General features: G+C 30.5%; 4 protein-coding genes across 4 annotated transcripts; 1 reads left to right on the top strand and 3 right to left on the bottom strand.

The window, feature by feature from the left end:
- The first annotated feature begins 1,222 nt into the window (after positions 1-1,222).
- On the top strand, positions 1,223-2,765 carry LOC119603263 (glutaredoxin-like). Its single transcript, XM_037955246.1, has 4 exons — positions 1,223-1,396; positions 1,461-1,796; positions 1,873-1,977; positions 2,545-2,765. Exons 2-4 carry the CDS (start codon positions 1,647-1,649, stop codon positions 2,638-2,640), a joined length of 351 nt encoding a protein of 116 aa, XP_037811174.1. The 5' UTR covers positions 1,223-1,396; positions 1,461-1,646; the 3' UTR covers positions 2,641-2,765.
- Positions 2,766-4,507: 1,742 nt separating this feature from the next.
- LOC119603258 (E3 ubiquitin-protein ligase CHIP) lies at positions 4,508-5,894 on the bottom strand. Its single transcript, XM_037955236.1, has one exon. The coding sequence runs from the start codon at positions 5,644-5,646 to the stop codon at positions 4,762-4,764; it is 885 nt and encodes a 294-aa protein (XP_037811164.1). The 5' UTR covers positions 5,647-5,894; the 3' UTR covers positions 4,508-4,761.
- Positions 5,895-7,765: 1,871 nt separating this feature from the next.
- LOC119603254 lies at positions 7,766-12,956 on the bottom strand. The gene is made up of 3 exons (XM_037955233.1): positions 9,603-12,956; positions 8,374-9,035; positions 7,766-8,312 (listed from the first exon to the last, which is right to left on the bottom strand). The coding sequence occupies exons 1-3, from the start codon at positions 12,838-12,840 to the stop codon at positions 7,860-7,862; spliced, it is 4,353 nt and encodes a 1,450-aa protein (XP_037811161.1). The 5' UTR covers positions 12,841-12,956; the 3' UTR covers positions 7,766-7,859.
- A 694-nt stretch (positions 12,957-13,650) lies between these two features.
- LOC119603255 lies at positions 13,651-17,386 on the bottom strand. Its single transcript, XM_037955234.1, has 3 exons — positions 15,555-17,386; positions 14,216-14,865; positions 13,651-14,153 (listed from the first exon to the last, which is right to left on the bottom strand). Exons 1-3 carry the CDS (start codon positions 17,218-17,220, stop codon positions 13,728-13,730), a joined length of 2,742 nt encoding a protein of 913 aa, XP_037811162.1. The 5' UTR covers positions 17,221-17,386; the 3' UTR covers positions 13,651-13,727.
- Between the last annotated feature and the right edge of the window lie 1,884 nt (positions 17,387-19,270).

Genomic DNA, 19,270 nt, shown 5'->3' on the forward strand with positions numbered 1-19,270 from the left:
TTGGAAGTAAATTTGTTTGATGAATTTTATATGTACGGCAGGGATGGACATTTAAAGTTTTTGTTTGTTTGAAGGGAATATTGTAATAAACATAAAATAATATATAAAAATATTTTATTTCGACTTGTTTTCTAAACAAATGATTCAAATTTATATGGAACTCATCAAGTGATCTAAATCAGCAGATTATAAGAGGGTTTTTTACAACCTGGTAGTTTGACTATAGAGACCTGGCTCTCAATGGGTTAATGATATATGTCATGTTGTACATCAATTGAAAGCTTTTTGAAAGACCTTATATATCAAGACTTTGGAGGTACCCTAATAGAGCGGATAATTTGTTTTCCATTATTGAAGTCACAAGAAAAATTACTAATAGGGTTCTATAGTTGAAACGAAAAGTCGACTTTTCGACTTTTTGCATTTAGTTAAAAGTCAACATTTCGACCTTTCGACTTTTTCCATTTTATGAAAAGTCGATTTTTCGACTTTTCGACCTTTTTCATTTATTTAAAAGTCGACTTTTAGACTTTTCGACTTTTAGTATTTTATATATGGTCGACTTTTCCACTTTTTCCGACTTTTCGACTTTTTCCGACTTTTTTCGACTTATCGACTTTTTCCGACTTTTTTCGACTTTTTCCGACTTTTTTCGACTTTTCGACTTTTTCCGACTTTTTTCAACTTTTCGACTTTTTCCGACTTTTCAACTTTTCGATTTTTTACGACTTTTTGACTATTTTCGACTTATTTCGACTTTTTTTCGACTTTTTTCGACTATTTTTTTACTTTTATCGAGTTTTTCCGACTATTTTAGAGTTTTTGACTTCTTTTCCACTTTTTTAAAATTTTCGACTATTTTTGACTTTTCGACTTTTTCCGACTTTTCGACTTTTTCCGACTTTTCGACTTTTTTCGACTTTTCGACTTTTTTCGACTTTCTTCGACTTTTTTCGACTTATCGACTTTTTTCGAATTTTCGACTTTTTTCGACTTTTTTCGACTTTTATTTACAAAGTCGACTTTTCGACTTTTTTCATAGACGATAGTCGAGTTATCGACCTTTTTGGAACAAAATAGTCGACTTCGACTTTTCGACTTTTTTCGACAAAAAGTCGATTGTTCGATTATTCCAAGGTCGATTTATAGAACCCTAATTACTATCATATCATATACATTAATATGGCAAACTTATTTATTTTTTTATTTCTGGTAAAGTGGCAACACTTATAACAGCTGGTGGGATATCAGCAGTAGCGTTGTTGTTGTGTTTATTTTAATTTTTCTTTTCATACATTCATTCTTATAATATAATAACAATTTTGATATTGAAATAACGAAATTACTATTAAATAATAAAAAAAAATTAAAGTAATCATATCTTTTAGACACTGTGGTAAGTTAAAATTAATTAAATTTTTTTTAATTGTGGTCAGTTTTTAGTATTTCTATGTTTGTAGCTGTTATCATTGACTTGCAATAGCTGCGTGGAGAGAGAAACCACGCAAACGTCAGCTTAAAAAAAGAACTCAGGGAGTAGAAATAATAAAATTCCAAAAACGCAAAAGAGAGTACAATATATTAGAAAAAAAGCTGAAAAATAATTTTATATTATAGAAAATTATTTAAAAACTTTCGAATTATTTATGGGTTCAGTTATTTCTCAGCTACCGAAACAAACAGTTGTCGTAAATATGTCTTCACCTCAGGCACAATTCGTACAAAACGCTATTAAAGACAATAAAGTTGTTATATTCTCCAAAACCTATTGTCCCTATTGCACCATGGCCAAGGAGGTATGTTTCGTTTAAAGAAATTAGTTATTAACTTTGTTTTTAAAAAAAATTTGTAATGATTTATTTTTTCATTTAGCAATTTAAAAAATTAGCCGTCGACTTTCATGTTATTGAGCTGGACAAACGTAAAGATGGCAATGAAATCCAGTCAATTTTGGGCGAAATAACTGGAGGCAGTACGGTAGGTTTTATTTTTGAGCAAGTTCATTGATTTTTATATTATGTGGGGATAAACAGCTGTGGGTTTTTCCTAATTTTGGATAAATTCTATAATTAAAAAGTTTTGTGGAAAAAGTGATTCATTACCAGGGTCATTTGTTGTTAACTTAATGTGTGCATTTTAACAATCATAAAATGTTAATGCAGGTGGCTATATACTACCTATCTCAGGGTTTAAAAACTAAACGTTATTGTGTAAAAATAACGGAAACGTTTTATATTATAGAAATTACAGAACCCGCCTTAATTATTTCAAAAACCTCCCCCGTAAGTGTTATTAATACTACTTTTATAACATTAACATTATTTATTACAAATATACCTGTTATAAAATGACCTAATTGTCTTTATAATAGCTACGTTCCCGTAGTAAAAATAAATTGCGTTCCCAAACCAATCCCACAAAATTTTACTACAAATTAACATTTAGCTTTTGAAAGCGATACGCTATAGACCCCTTCCAAAACTAAACTATTCCCCTAAGTATTGATAATATGCAATTCATTACAACATTTTCTTTAATTTTCAGGTTCCACGTTGCTTTATAGATGGCAAATTCGTTGGTGGTGGTACTGATGTTAAGAAAATGTATGAACAGGGTACTTTACAAAAGTACTTTGTCTAAATAGAGATACATAGCAGTCCTATTCAAAAATATTTGTGCTTATAAACGTTATTTATAAATTTGTTAACTTTTAAAACAATTTTGTTAATAAATCTATTTTAATGTGTTCTGATCTATTTGCTTAAGTTTATTTTTTTTTTGTTCAAATAAATGTTTTTGCTTATTAAAAAAACACTTGATTAAAAAAGTCAATTGTTTTTATTTATTTAAACCCAGCATTTTTTCAAGATTAAGGACTGATAAGAAATGTTTGAACACATTGTTCAAATATTTGATGAAATAAAGCTCAATTGCAAGCAACTTTTCTATAGAAAACTTGTATCAATTGCAAGCAACTTTTCTATAGAAAACTTGTAGCAATTGCAAGCAACTTTTCTATAGAAAACTTATAACAATTGCAAGCAACTTTTCTATAGAAAATTAGTAGCAATTGCAAGCAACTTTTCTATAGAAAACTTGTAGCAATTGCAAGCAACTTTTCTATAGAAAACTTGTAACAATTACAAGCAACTTTTCTATAGAAAACTTGTAGCAATTGCAAGCAACTTTTCTATAGAAAACTTGTAGCAATTGCAAGCAACTTTTCTATAGAAAACTAGTAGCAATTGCAAGCAATTTTTCTATAGAAAACTTGTAGCAATTGCAAGCAACTTTTCTATAGAAAACTTGTAGCAATTGCAAGCAACTTTTCTATAGAAAACTTGTAGCAATTGCAAGCAACTTTTCTATAGAAAACTTGTAGCAATTGCAAGCAACTTTTCTATAGAAAACTTGTAGCAATTGCAAGCAACTTTTCTATAGAAAACTTGTAGCAATTGCAAGCAACTTTTCTATAGAAAACTTGTAGCAATTGCAAGCAATTTTTCTATAGAAAACTTGTAGCAATTGCAAGCAACTTTTCTATAGATAACTTGTAGCAATTGCAAGCAACTTTTCTATAGAAAACTAGTAGAAATTGCAAGCAACTGTTCTATAGAAAACTTGTAGCAATTGCAAGCAACTTTTCTATAGAAAACTTGTAGCAATTGCAAGCAACTTTTCTATAGAAAACTTGTAGCAATTGCAAGCAACTTTTCTATAGAAAACTTGTAGCAATTGCAAGCAACTTTTCTATAGAAAACTTATAGCAATTGCAAGCAACTTTTCTATAGAAAACTAGTAGCAATTGCAAGCAACTTTACTATAGAAAACTAGTAGGAATTGCAAGCAACTGTTCTATAGAAAACTTGTAGCAATTGCAAGCAACTTTTCTATAGAAAACTAGTAGCAATTGCAAGCAACTGTTCTATAGAAAACTTGTAGCAATTGCAAGCAACTTTTCTATAGAAAACTTGTAGCAATTGCAAGCAACTTTTCTATAGAAAACTTGTAGCAATTGCAAGCAACTTTTCTATAGAAAACTTGTAGCAATTGCAAGCAACTTTTCTATAGAAAACTTGTAGCAATTGCAAGCAACTTTTCTATAGAAAACTTGTAGCAATTGCAAGCAACTTGTCTATAGAAAACTTGTAGCAATTGCAAGCAACTTTTCTATAGAAAACTTGTAGCAATTGCAAGCAACTTTTCTATAGAAAACTAGTAGCAATTGCAAGCAACTTTTCTATAGAAAACTAGTAGCAATTGCAAGCAACTTTTCTATAGAAAACTATTAGCAATTGCAAACAACTTTTGTATAGAAAACTTTTCCATAAAGTTTCTGGATTAGTATGAAAAGAAACTTTCTTTTAAAGAAAAGTCCTTTGCCCTTTCAGGCTTTCTAAGTTAAATGTGAAACCAAACGAGTTTATTTATTAATTGCTTAACAGAATAACTAAAAAGAAAAAATTTCATATTTAACTCTTAAAAATAGCAATGAGTAAAATACGTGTTTACTTTTTAGAAAAATAAAGAGAAAAACTTATTTTATTAAAAAAAAAAACACTTCCTAAAAGGCTATTAAATCCAAGCAAGGCCAGGATAACGTAGTTTTCATTGTTATTTCTAATTGATATTTTTCTTTACTAAAAGATAAAAATTTATAACACGAAACTTAAAAATACAGGAAATACTCAATATATAACTATACTTTATGTATGTAGTATGTGTGGTTGTATGTTTATACATATATATGTATGTATAGAATTAATAATCCAAAGCCCATTCATTTTCGGCTATAAAAGCATCGACCACTTCTTTCATAGTAAAATTCGGTATAAGTTGATCTTGAGTCAACTTAACACGAGTCACCGGATCAAAATGACCCACTCGTTGCAAATGCTCTTCAATATCTTTGCGTTCGTAGGTGATGCCAGAGGGTGTTATCACTGGATCGGTTAAAATTTCAAAACTGATCTTACCACACATATAATCGGGTACATCACGTTTTCTTCGACGCTCATCGACTTTGGCGAAAATATTGTTTAGCTCCTTGACATGATCATCACATTCCTGTTCGATTTCCTGCTGTTTATCTTTCAACTGTTCCTCGTTGGTGGTCTCATCCAATTTGAGTTTGGCCAAACGATTTTCCATGTCTTCTTTGATAAGTCTATTCAGATACGATTGCAGCTCGATTTCTTGACAAATACGCTTCTCCTCCATGACATTCCAGCGTTTCTTGCGTGCCAAACGCAACTGTGATGTTATATCATCGCCAAAGTTTTGTTTCTGCTCCTTGGACAAATCAAAGGCCCTTTGCAAATGTTTTATGGCCTCATCGTACAGCTCCATCTCCATTAGACACTGGCCCAAAAAGAAATGAGCCTTTAACAAGTTGGCATCTATATCGAGAGCACGACGACAATCTTGGCACGATAATTCCCAGCGCTTTAGTTTCAAATGGCATAAAGCCCGATTGGTGAAATACGTAGCATTGCTAGGATTCTTTATAATGGCCTTTGTATAGCAATTAATAGCGTCGTCATATTTTCTTGCTGAAAAAAAATAATTGCCCTGTTCCTTCAATTGTAGATCTGTTAAATTGCTGGTTGAGTAAATACGTTTGCTACTCGTTATTCTTGTTGTCATTATTTTTGTTGTTGGACTTTTTTTTTTTTTTTGCAATATTTTTCCTCTTCTAATCCAATTAGTTTTAGTTAATAGTTGTTACTTCTTATTTAGCTGAACTTAATTGGTATTTAACAAGCACATTTTGCTTTTCATAACAATTTTAATTAAATTTATTGTAAAATATCCAGAATTTAAATTAAAATCTATGAACTTTTATTTAGCTATGTCAAAGGTCCAAGTCGAGTGGATCGGAGCCGGCTTGGCGCCGCCGCCAACAGTTTTTAAATATCCAACCGCCGCTATTGTAATCGACTGATATCGGCTTATATTTATTTTTTTATTTTACTTTTCACAATTTCATAAAATTTAAAAAAAAAAAACAATTAAAACTGAATATGAAATTCATTTTTAAAAGCAAAACCATTTCATATCGACAAAAACGATTTTTTTATTAAATATTTAATTTATACGGTTTTTATGACTTTAATCATATTCTTTCAATTAATTCTCTTTTATAGCTGTCTGTAGCATTTTGCAAGAAGATAAAAAAACATTTCTTGATCGAAATTCATCACATCCTTTCAAATCGGTCGATTTCAAATCATTCGAATTTTATCACATATAGGAATATATCAAATATGTCAACTTTAGCAGCAGATTCAGTTTCCAAAAGAGAGGGAAATAAAAAATTTATAATTAAGGGCTTGAAAAAAAAAAAACTATAAAAGGCTTTTAACAAATGACTGTGCAACAAATTAGTTATATTTGCTATGAAGCTTAAATATTGTTTCGAGATATAATTATGCAATGCATATCCCAAAAATTCGAAGTTTTTGAAATTTTTCTCCGTGAAAATTTATATTATAACATCGGCTTCAGCGGCCGTTAGCCGCCGCCGTATTATTTTTGCTCAACCGCCGACATTGAGAATTTTGCAACGACTTGAATCTCTGGGCTATGCTGCTGTTAAATTGTATTGACTTTTTTTATTTTTTATCTCTGTTTTTTTTTTCGTTCTCTTTTCTTTTAACTTTCTAAAGTTTTTTTTCGTCAGTCTGTTTATATTAGGGTTCTATAAATCGACTTTCGAATAATCGAACAATCGACTTTTTGTCGAAAAAAGTCGAAAAGTCGATAACTCGACTATCGTCTAAGTCGGAAAAAGTCGAAAAGTCGGAAAAAGTCGAAAAGTCGAAAATAGTCGAATATTTTAAAAAAGTGGAAAAGAGGTCAAAAACTCTAAAATAGTCGGAAAAACTCGAACAAAGTAAAAAATAGTCGAAAAAAGTCGAAATAAGTCGAAAATAGTCAAAAAGTCGTAAAAAATCGAAAAGTCGAAAAGTCGGAAAAAGTCGAAAAGTTGAAAAAAGTCGGAAAAAGTCGAAAAAAGTCGAAAAGTCAAAAAAAGTCGAAAAGTCGAAATAAGTCGGAAAAAGTCGAAAAAAGTCGGAAAAAGTCGACCATTTATAAAATACTAAAAGTCGAAAAGTCTAAAAGTCGACTTTTAAATAAATGAAAAAGGTCGAAAAGTCGAAAAATCGACTTTTCATAAAATGGAAAAAGTCGAAAAGTCGACTTTTAACTAAATACAAAAAGTCGAAAAGTTGACTTTTCGTTTCAATTATAGAACCCTAGTTTATATTAGCACTAATGAACTGCCAATCTTTGAGAAACTTAAGTGGGGAAGTGTTGGTAATTGGGAATAATATTAAGAAAAGCGTTAAATTCAAATAAAAGACAACTTTTCAGCCTAAACTATGGACCAGACTATAGACTAGACTATACTCTAGACTTGATTATAGACTAGACTATAGCCTAGAATATAGACTATAGACTTGACTATAGACTAGAATATAGACTAGACTATAGGCTAGAATATAGACTAGGCTATAGACTTGACTATAGATACTATAGACTAGACTAGACTATAGAAACTATAGAATATGCTATAGATTAGACTATAGATTATACTATAGACTAGACTATAGACTTGACTATAGATAGTATAGACTAGACTATAGATTATACTATATTTAGGCTACACTAAAGATTATTGCCAGATTTCTCACAATCTGTACTTTTCTATTTGTTTTTCTCGCAAATAAAATATTAATTTTGAATTTTTAATGCAAATAAATATATTTTTTTAGAAAATAATTTAATTATTTGTTAAATTTAAAAAAAGTAAAGTATGTACTTAAAAAATAAAATAAATTAATTCATGTTTTTTTTTACAAATCCTCCAATATTAAAACGATATTTGCTTCCAATAACTCTTGATTACTCTTTATCAGTAGCTTATCAAATTCATCCTCGTCCTCTGCGAACAATGATATAGAGAAATTTGTTTCTAAATATAATAAAATAAATTGAGAAGCGGAATGTGTAAAAGCTATTTTCGTCAATTCATTAATATCTTCCATAGACTGACAATTAGAATGCCAATATTTTAAAATATCCATGCTAATGGGTTGCCTCTTTGTGGGTACAAAATTTGATAGCTTATGCTGTATGCTGACATTGGTTTTAACGGGCATCGTATCATTAATATGTTGGGTCAGTAAAGCATATTCATCATCATTAAATTCCTCATTATTTAGTTCAGTATTTGATAAAGTATTATCCGGACTCTCACTTAACTGTAGATAGGTTTTAAATTTGTCCCATATTTCACAAAGAAATAACTATTTGAAAGAGGAAATCATTCTATAAGTAATTAATAACATTTTTTAATTAATAACTTACTTTGCCTTTAATTTGTTCATTATCTCCTATTAAACGTGTACCCAAAAAATTAAATCTGGCATCCAAATACAAAGCTGCTACAAATTCTCGAGATTCTAAGATTCTATTTTTGAAGTTACAAAACTCCTCATAAAGTTCCTTTGCATAGGAGTTCTGACTTTTATTATGTTCCCCCTTTAAACCCAATTCACAACACAACAAATCGCGATAAAAATCTCCCGACACATATTGTTCTCCACTCAATTTATCCATAAAATTCCAAAATATTTGTAACGCTTTAAAGAAGTGTTTAGCTGGCAGCAATTGTTCTTCGTTTTCAGCACAATTTTTCTCCAAATACTCTGAAAATTCTTTTAAATTTTCCGATATGTTCTTTTTCAATAATACGGTTTCTTTGTGTCCACTCTGTGTTTGCCAATTTTTAATATCCGGAGAGTATTTCTTAATAAATGATGTAAATATAGTTTGCAGTTCGTATATAGGATGATTTTTTATATCAGGATTATGTTTACAGATGTTATCACATATTTTATAGATTTCCTCATCATTATGGAATTCTGGCATGATGGTTTTCATATAGACTTGTTGCTCATCAATACTGAACTTTTTTAAATATTTATTAAGGGGTAAAAGTTGGATTGACGCTGTTATGGCGAAAGATCCTGAAAAATAAAAAAGATTTTAGATTATAATATGGAGTAGACTATAGAATAGACGATCGACTGACTAGACTATAGACTAGACTATATTCAATAAGAGCGGGTTTTTGAGATGGCAATCAAATGCCAATTAATAATCAGATTAGTTAATCTAAAAATAAATTTAATCTTATGTTAATCCCCTTTGATGTTTTTGAGTACAAGATTAAACTTCGCAGTGTTGCCATACAAAACAACAGAAAACGTCACTGTTTGTTATCAAAACAATGCATATTTTATAAAAAAGAAGAAGACAATTGTAAATTTAATATGAAAATTAATGAAAACTTAAATTAAAAACAAAAAATGTATTTTGAAGTGTCCATAATTTATACTAATCAATAAATAGAACATTTTAATGTTTATAGTTATAAAAATTGTATTAATTTTTTTTGCATCAGCTGTTTACACTTTTGCATTTTGTGTAAACAAAACATCTTTTGAGGATTAATTTTAATTTAATCGCTAATCTTTCACCTAAAGCCCTAAGTCTATTGAATTTCAGGCTCAGTATATGTATATTTTACTTACCTATCAATTTATTACATATAATTTCTTCCTCCAAAAATCGAACATTTATTATCATATAATAACTGCCAAAACGTTTTAAAATATATAATTCCAAGCAAAGAATTTTATTGCTAAACCTTTTACTCAACTGCTCCACAATTAAATGATTTGCTTTAAGCATTATATTCCGCATTTTAGTAGCATTGATATTACAACCAAATACTTGCTCGTAAGGAGCCAATAAAGTTTTAAAATATTTATCATCATCGAAATAGTGCAAAGGCATATCACGTTCTATTACCAAACCCAAACATAAGTTGAGAAATGATTGTTTAGTTAGGTCTATATTAACGGTTGTAGAATTTTCTTTTGAACCGGTAGATAGAGGGTTTAAAATAGTGTTGTTAACATTCACTGTTGAGGGTGGCAATATTTGTTTGTTTTCTAAGGGATTTTCAGTTATTATGGGAAATGTTTGTTTGGCTTTTTTAATATCATCATCATCATCATCACTTATGTATTCTTTTTTAATTGGACAATTCATTGATTCCTCTAAATAATTTGTTGGGTCATCTTCCTCACTTAGATATTCATTTCTTACAGAACACGATTCTTCCTCTAGAAATTCAGTTTCAAAAGACGTTTCATATAGTTCATGATATCTACGTGGAAGCTTTCTTTTTATACCACACTCAGGATCTTTGGCTATAGCCACTTGATGCACCTTACAATAGTGAATTTTTAGCGAGGGTAAATCTTTTTCCAATACTTGAGAGCAATTGTTGAATATACACTGAAAGCTGGAGGATTCAATGTCAAAGGCCACCAGTTCATCGATTATGGAGGTATCGAAAATTTCTTGAAATTCTTCATTCGGTAGACGTATACCATGTAATATAACAAAATTATGCATTCTCTTGTAATGCCTTTTGATGTTACCCACTATACAGCCGCTCATGGAACGTTTGCAATGTCTTATTAAACATTTGGCCAAATTTTTCTCTTTATCATAGTCTACATATTGGGACATATTAAATTTGCCAATACTTCTACGTCCTAAAGATAATACCATAGAGCGTATAGTGGATGAATAAAGGTTTTGTTCCATTAAACTTAAATTACGATTTTCTTCCTCCTCATCTGGCAAAATACTTTCTTGATTTCTGTGTGAAACAGTGGCCGGTAATGCTTTTCCCCGATATAATGTAGGCATAGCCATTTTATAGGATTCTTTGTTTATAATTATTTTATGCACTTCGTGATAATGATTTCTTACTAAGGATAAGTCTTTTTCCAAAGTTTGATTACAATTAATAAATAAACATTGCTGCGAGGAAATTTCCATATAAAAGGGTAATAGATCAACTTTTGTGGACGGTTTATCCTTTGATTCTTGATAGGGTGAACGTAAACCATGCAAAATAACAAAATTGTGCATGGTTAGGTAATGGCGTTTAATATTACCCACTAAACAGCCACTCATGGAACGTTTGCAGTGTTTTATTAGACATTTGGATAGATTTTTCTCCTGATTATAATCGACATATCTTTCCACACGCATTTTACCATAATTTACTTTTTCCATTTCCATTTCAGTATCTTGATCTATGGTTTTTGTCTGTTGTGTTTCATCGTCGTCACTACCCAAAGTGGTCGTTGCCTCTTCATTATAAAACTCCATTTCCGATAACTGCTGTTGTTGCAGTTCCCGATATCTACGTTTACGCTGCACTATATAATCCGAATATCTTATTATAATGATTTTATGGATTTCCAAATAATGTTTTTTTATTGTGAATAAATTATCCTCCAAATTAACACCACAATTCATAAATAAACACTGATAAGTGGAATTCTTATCGTAGGCTACCAGATCCTCTATTTGTTCTCGCCTAACATCGGACATTTCTTCAATTTCTTCGAAAGGTATACGTGAACCATGTAAAATAACAAAATTGTGCATGGTTAGGTAATGACGTTTAATATTTCCCGCTAAACAGCCACTCATGGAACGTTTGCAGTGTTTTATCAAACATTTTGATACATTCTTTAGCTGATCATAATCCACATAGTTCTGCAAAATAAATTTACCAAAACCCATTTTCCCCAGTGGCATTAAAGGCTTATTTATTTGTTTAGAGCAGTGAGGTTGATCCTCCTGCTCCTGTTTAATGTTAAACACATCCGTTTGTTGCAGATATTCTCTAAGTTTATTTTCCACATATTCCTGATCGTTTTCAAAGGGTTGGTGAATATAACGATAAATTCTTTTGCGATAAAAACGATTTGGTACATTCTGTCCATTACGTGCTATAACAACTTTATGTGCTTCATTATAATGCCTCTCTACCTTTAAGATATCTTTTTCTAACAACTCCGAGCAGGTAATAAATAAACAATGGGCTTTGTTGTTTTCCCCATCAAAAGCCACTAAATCTTCCAAGGGAATATTTATGGGTTCTTTATTCGCTCTTGAGCTATCAGATTTAGTTACTTCTTTATTTGTCTCTTCGGCGCCTATTTTAAAATTATGCACCAAACTATAATGGCGCATAATATTGTTGGGTTTCCGACTCACTAAAGCCGCATTACAGCCGGGCATTTTACAATAAGATTTATTCGTTAAAGGATCATAATCAAAATATTTATCCAAATTAACGGTTATACAAGCCGGCTGCGATGCCGTTTCATCTGTTAGTTTTTCCTTATCCTTATTATTTCTATGGACTATAACAAAATTGTGAACCTTTTCGTAATGCCTTTTAATATTTCCCGTACGTCTACCACTCATAGGTTTTTCACAATTTATTATTAAACATTTTGACATATTAGTCTCCTGATTATAATCAACATAATCGGCCACCAAAAAGGTTCTATAACCTTTATTCTCCCTACAAACATCTTCATCATTATAACAAGGGTCATTATTATCATAATCATCATCGTCATCATTATCATCATCAACATATTGTATGGTATATTGTTTTAGCGGGTCATCAGTTTCCCCACCACTGTTGCTGCTATTGTGATTGTCATAACTATTGTGAATATCTAACATGTCTTCCATAACTTTTTCCTGTTCTTCTTTAACCGGATAATGCCGTGTCCATTGGTGTGTATATTTTTCATAGCCTGTTGTTGTTGTTGTTAAACCATACTCAGGAGTGAAATTCTTTGGGATATTTTTGTTGAACATTTCTAAACTCATTTGATAATCTTCCCCGCTTATTGTTTGTTCACTTTTTCTATTTATTGACATGTTTTTATTTATTACTTTTTATTCTAATCGATATTTTGTTTTTTCTTTTTTTTTTTTATTATATTTTAATAAATTTTCTTCTGTGAACTAGTTAATTGTTCACACACGAAAGAACAAAGAAGAACTGTATAAATTATATATGTATGTATTTTTTCGTGTTCCTTTTCATGTATCTTCTCGTGACACAGAGTTGTCAAAATGTGTTTACGCTTGTGACTCTCGAATAATAAACATAACACAGAAGAAATAAACTAGTTCGTTTAGTAGGTGGGGGAAAGAGAGGTAACAATGTTATTAACATAACATCAGGCAATGTAGCTGTTTAACTAATAAATACAATTACAACTGCTAACGTTAAACAAGAAAAAGCTGTAGATATGAAAGTAAATACCAAAAGAATAAATGTAAATACTTTATAGGCAGTGGTTTGTGGTCGTAATTGTAATCTTTTAGATTAAAGTAAACAAAAAAAAATACATAGAATTTTTGCGGGAAGTTGTAAATAAATGAATGAAAAAATGAATTATTTAATGAAGAGCCTAAAAAATAAGGTATAGAATAGGCTATAGACTGGACTATATGGTAGACTTTAGACGAATCTTTAGTCTAAACTTTTGAATATCTTTACAAAAAACCTACAGAATGGATTATAGATTAGAATTTAGTGTATATAATGAACTAAGAATGGACTAAACTATGGACGAGTCTTCAAAGCAGACAAGTCTAAAACAAGACTATAGACTAGACTATTCTCAACACTATAGCTGTCACTATGGGCTTAAGTAAAAAAATCGTTTCTTTTTCTATTCCCTTTATAGTTTTATTCAATTTTAAATAATCACTACTACTATATCATTTAATAAAACATTACAACTAAAATTTTCTTTTCAATTTTCACATATTCGTTTAGAATTTTTTTCTAAAATTTTATGATTAAACTTAATAAAACATTTATCAAATTTATCATTACAGTCTCTGGTTGCAACACTAAAATTAGTTTGCAAATATTTTAGTACCCCCTGGGAGGCGGGGAAAGTTAAAACAATTTTAATTAATTCCCTTATATCATCCATATCATGACGATTATTATGCCAATACTTTAAAATATCCAAACTGAATGGTTCTCGCTTTGTGGCTACACAATTGGTAAGTTTATCCTCCAAAGAGATTTCGGTTTTAAAAGGCATCGTATCATTGATATGTTGCGTCAACAAAGCATATTCATCGTCATTCGATTCATCCTGGGGTGAGGGATTATTACTGTTGTTTGTTAGATAATAATTGAATCTTTCACCCAAAGTACAAAGTAATAACTGAAAAAAGTGAATTTGTAAAAAATGTTTATAAATATTTTAATCTATAACTTTTAAATTACCTTGCCCTGACTTATGTTTTCCTCACTTAATAAACGTGAACCCAAGAAATTAAATCTTACATCCAAATATAAAGCCGCTGCAAATTCACTTATTTCTAGAAGATTATTTTTACAAAAATACAAATCTTCATACAATTTGCCCGCATAGTTGTTGCTATTTTTCATTAGTTCTCCTTTTAATTCCAATTCACAACACAACCAATCGCGAAACAAATCACCGGCCACATATTGTTCTCCATTAAGTTTCTCCATTAAATTCCAAAATATTTGCAAGGCTTTAAAGAAAAGCCTCGATTCCGGTAATTTTTCCTCAGTATTTGGATAATTCTCTAAGTATTGACCAAATTCTTTTAGATTTTTTATTATATCCTTTTCAGTTTCTTGGTATTCACTCAGTTCTTGCCAATTCTTAATGTCTGTCGAGTATTTTTGTAGAAATTGTCTTAAAATGATGTGTAGTTCGTAAATGGGATGATTATGTATATTTGCATTATGTCTACATATAGTATTACATATATTATAGATTTCCTCATCATTTAGTAGTTCCGGCATAATGGTTTTTATATAGACTTGTTGCTCATCAATGTTAAATTTGTTTAAAAAATCAGCAAAAGGTATGATTTTAGTTGTTTTATTAATTGGTAAAAATCCTAAAAAATTATTTTAAATTTTATATAAATTATATTTGTCAAATATAGATTAAACTATAGTCAAGACTATAGACTAGTCAATAGGTAGGAGTCAGACTTTATATAGTTCTAGAGTCAGGAGTATAAATATATCTACAGTTGAGACTATAGACCAGACTATAGTCAAGGCTATAGACCATATTTTATTCAAGACTATAGACTAGATATAGACAAAACTATACAATATCAATCAGACTATTGACCAGACTATTGTCGAGAATATAGACCAAATTATAGTCAAGACAGTAGACTAGACTGTAGTCAAGACTACGGACCAGATATAGTCAAAAATTATACAATATCAATCAGACTATAGACCAGACTATTGTCAAGACTTTGGACCAAACTATAGTCAAGAGTATAAAGCAGAATATAGTCAATTCTAAAGACCAGACTATAGTCAAGACTAAAGACAAGACTATAGTCAAGACTATAGACCACACTATATACGAGACTATAGTCAAGACTATAGACCAGACTATATACTAGACTATAGTCAATACTATAGACCAGACCATATACGAGACTATAGACCAAGACAACATCAATTAGACTATAGACAATACTATATACGAGACTATAGTCAAGACAACATCAATCAGACTATAGATCAGAATATGGACTAGTTATAATCAACAATTCCTACTTACCAATTACTTTATTTTCCACTTTTTCCTGTTCCAAAAAACGTACATTAAATACCAAAAAATACTTATTTTCACGCTTCAAAACATATAATTCCAAACACACTATTTTATTCTGAAATATTTCCTTTAAATCTTCCTCTATAATATTATTTGCCTTATGCAATAGTTCTTCCATTAAGTTGGCGTTCATTTGACAATCTAATGCCTGTTCATAGGGAGCCAATAACGGCTTAAAATATTTATCATCATCAAATAGTTGTAGGGAAATGTCACGTTCTATTACCAAGCCCAAACATAGCTGATAAAATGAAGCCTTATTTAGGCCTACTGTTGGAATATTAGGGGAATGTATTTGTTTTAAATATTGATAGGGTTTTTCATCTTCGGGGGGATTTTCTTTTTTAATAAAATAAGCAGTTGATGATTCTCTTTCTTTCATATAATCGTTTAAATTATAATTGGCTCTTTTAGACGAATGGGGCTGTTGTTGTTGTTGTTCATCATCACTTAATAGTTCATTTTTAATAAAACAAGTAGGTTCCAACATTTCTTCCATGTATTCCGGCTCATCACGCATAAACTCATTTTCAAAATTACTTGTTGAAGACATATCGTGGTGTTTACGTTTGCGATAGAAACGTTGTGGTATATTATCCGAATCACGGGCTATAATGATTTTATGCTTCTCGTGATAGTGACGCTTAGCAACGGCCAACTCTTTTTCTAGCGTCTGATTGCAATTAATAAATAAACATTGAAAAGTGCAAGATTTTACATCATAAGATACTAAATCATCTACCGAAATAATAGATGTATTGGTTACTTGTCCATTGGAGATTTTACTGTATTTGGATTTATCAAATGGCTTAGCACCATTCGATTCAATGTCATAATTATGCACCAGACCATAGTGACGCTTAATGCTAAAAGGTTTTAAGCCTACTAGATAAGCTTTACAGCCGGGTACCTTACACAAGGACTTATTGATTAAGGGATCATAATCTATATACTGTTCAAAGTTTATGGTTGTTTGTTGATCCCCTAAATCGGCCATTTGTTCCTCGGGTATTTCCTCTTCCATTCTAGTATCGGCATAGGTGTCATTATTATAATATTCTGTTAATTCCTTACCCATAGCACGTAATGTCTCTTGGTTATCGTGTACAATAACAAAATTGTGTACCTTGTGATAATGTCTCTTAATATTACCTGTACGACGGCCACTCATGGGTCTTTCGCAATTCTTTATCAAACATTTCGATACATTGGTTTCTCTATTGTAATCCACATAATCGGCCACCAGGAATGTGCGATAACCTTTATCGTCATTAGCTTCTCCATCATTATGTTCAACATGTTTCCCTTTAGCCGGTTTATTATCATTAACATATTTAATGCTATACTGCATTTGCGATGGGTCCGTATTGTTCGGACTATTGTGAATATTTTGGTTTGTTGCGTTAGTTGTCGTTGTTGTTGTTGGTATAACACTATTATCATTTTCTTGTATATTCATATTGTGTACCTGCTGATAATGCCGTTTTAAACCAATTTTCTTTTTTCCTATGAAAACTGTGTGACACTCGGGAACCAAACATTGAGCAATATTTGTTTCGGCATCATAGTTAATGTATTTATTATAATCTAATTCAAATTCTTTAACACTCATTATGTTTTTTTGTTTCTTTTAAATAATTATTTTTATAATTTTGCAATTAGTTTTCCTGTCTTAAACGTGCACTCTGAAAAATTTATTAATTTTTCTTCTTGTGAACTAGTTGTGTATGACTCTTGCTCACTAACACGTATCCAAATGAACTAAATTTGTTTTTTTCTTGTTTCTTTTGTGTTATGCTCTTTTGCCTTTCAATGACAGGGTTGTTAAAAAAACATGTTCCCGAATCATAATAAAGCAGTTCTTTGCCACAAAAACTTGTGTGGAAAACTGGGGAAATGGTATTAGAGTGTGGTATATTAAGATGGCAATATTGTTGGTTAGCTGTTAAATTTAAACGGTAAAATTAACCTAAATTTATGGAATTGCGAAAAATTTGTATAATTTAAGTACCGATTATGGACAAGACTATGCTCAAAGCAATAGATTACTATTTTGATTATATAGTAAAGTCTGTAGACTAGTGCATACTATAAATTAGACTATATATAGTCTAGAGCTTAAAATTCACTATATTCCATACTATAGATTAGACTATAGTTCAGCCTATAGACTAGACTATTGTCCAGACTATTGATTAGACCATAGTCCAGACTATAGACTAGACATTAGGCAACAGTTCAGATTAAAGACTAGACTATAATAGTTCAGACTATAGACTAGACTTTAAACTAATATATAGTTCAGACTATAATATCTATTAATAGTTCAGGCTATATACTATAATATAGTTCAGACTAGACTAGATTATAGTTCAGACTAGACTAGATTATAGTTCAGACTATAAACTGGATTATAGTCTAATCTATAGTATGGAATATAGTGAATTTTAAGCTCTTGACTATATATAGTCTAATCTATAGTATGCATTAGTCTTCAGACTTCTTCAACAGTTCAAATTAAAGACTATCACCCCTATTCTGCATTTCGATTACGTTTACGCATTCAGTTACGCAACGATCAAAAAAAGGTATTCCAAAAAAAAAAAAAACTGAATCGTGAGAAAAAGAAGAAGCAATTCCATTTCGTTTCAATGCTTTACGAATATATGTATTCTGCGTTACAATCGTACCTACGTTTTTGTTTATGTGGCGGAGAGTCGAATCGAAATGCTGAATACCAAAGTTGCCAAACGGAGAAAATTTCGATTCGAAATGAAATGCAGAATAGGGGCCTATAGATAAGACCATAGTGCAGACTATAGTCTAGACTAGACAAAACTGTGGATTAGACCGTAGTGCATACTATAGTCTAGACTAAAGACAAAACTATAGACTAGACTAAGAACAGAAATATAGTCGCGACTATAGACTAGACTTTAGTCCAGACTGTAGACTAGACTATAGTCCAGACTGTAGGTAAGACTATGGACCAAATTATAATTCAGATCACTTATAGACTAGATTTCTGATTAAAGTTCTAATTACACTATAGTCTAAATAATAGACAAGTCTATGATCCAGATAATATGCTATTTTTCAGACTAAGGCCGGGTTTTTCAGATAAAGATAATCTGCATTCTTTTGGTTAAACCTAGTTTAATATATGTTTTGTGTTTTTCGGTAAATAGTAACGTTACTTATTATCTTAGTTTAACTGAGTGTTATTGGCCAATTAAACTTAAGTTATAAGTGAGAAGACACAATTAACGAAAACAATAAAACAATGATTTCGGAAGAACAAAAACTTAATATTTTAAGTAAATTGCAATTTTCTGATTTGTTTTGTTTTATTTATTATTGTTTTAAATGTTTATTTAACATTTTTCCAAAATTTTTCATTTTACAAATGTATTATTTGCAAAAAACAGCTGTTCATTGTTTATGTTTTTGAGTGAAAAGTTGGCAATACTAACAAAGTTAACTGAACTTAAATCCATAACTGAAAAACACAATCATCGGTTAAAGTCCGCCTAAATTTGTTCCGAGTTTAATCTAACAGCAAGTTAAGCCTAGTTTAACTGAGTAGTAAGAAACCCGCCCTAAGTAGAACTCACTACAGTCGATACTTTAAACCAGAGGAGCGCAAGATTGCCATTACATAG

The sequence above is a fragment of the Lucilia sericata genome, unplaced genomic scaffold (assembly GCF_015586225.1).
Source record: "Lucilia sericata isolate MDLA Ls3-8-SP2 unplaced genomic scaffold, ASM1558622v1 Contig000285F_arrow, whole genome shotgun sequence".
NCBI lineage: Eukaryota > Metazoa > Arthropoda > Insecta > Diptera > Calliphoridae > Lucilia > Lucilia sericata.

Excerpts from the sequence above, each read along its gene's own strand:
- LOC119603255 (XM_037955234.1), bottom strand. The coding sequence starts at position 17,220 with ATGAGTGTTAAAGAATTTGAATTAGATTATAATAAATACATTAACTAT. Across the intron at positions 14,866-15,554 it reads AGTGGAAAATAAAGTAATTG|GATTTTTACCAATTAATAAA; the intron begins GTAAGTAGGAAT and ends ATAATTTTTTAG. Across the intron at positions 14,154-14,215 it reads AAAACATAAGTCAGGGCAAG|TTATTACTTTGTACTTTGGG; the intron begins GTAATTTAAAAG and ends CACTTTTTTCAG.
- LOC119603254 (XM_037955233.1), bottom strand. The coding sequence starts at position 12,840 with ATGTCAATAAATAGAAAAAGTGAACAAACAATAAGCGGGGAAGATTAT. Across the intron at positions 9,036-9,602 it reads TATATGTAATAAATTGATAG|GATCTTTCGCCATAACAGCG; the intron begins GTAAGTAAAATA and ends TTTATTTTTCAG. Across the intron at positions 8,313-8,373 it reads ATGAACAAATTAAAGGCAAA|TTATTTCTTTGTGAAATATG; the intron begins GTAAGTTATTAA and ends TCTTTCAAATAG.
- LOC119603263 (XM_037955246.1), top strand. The coding sequence starts at position 1,647 with ATGGGTTCAGTTATTTCTCAGCTACCGAAACAAACAGTTGTCGTAAAT. Across the intron at positions 1,797-1,872 it reads ATTGCACCATGGCCAAGGAG|CAATTTAAAAAATTAGCCGT; the intron begins GTATGTTTCGTT and ends TTTTTCATTTAG. Across the intron at positions 1,978-2,544 it reads AAATAACTGGAGGCAGTACG|GTTCCACGTTGCTTTATAGA; the intron begins GTAGGTTTTATT and ends TTTAATTTTCAG.
- LOC119603258 (XM_037955236.1), bottom strand. The coding sequence starts at position 5,646 with ATGACAACAAGAATAACGAGTAGCAAACGTATTTACTCAACCAGCAAT.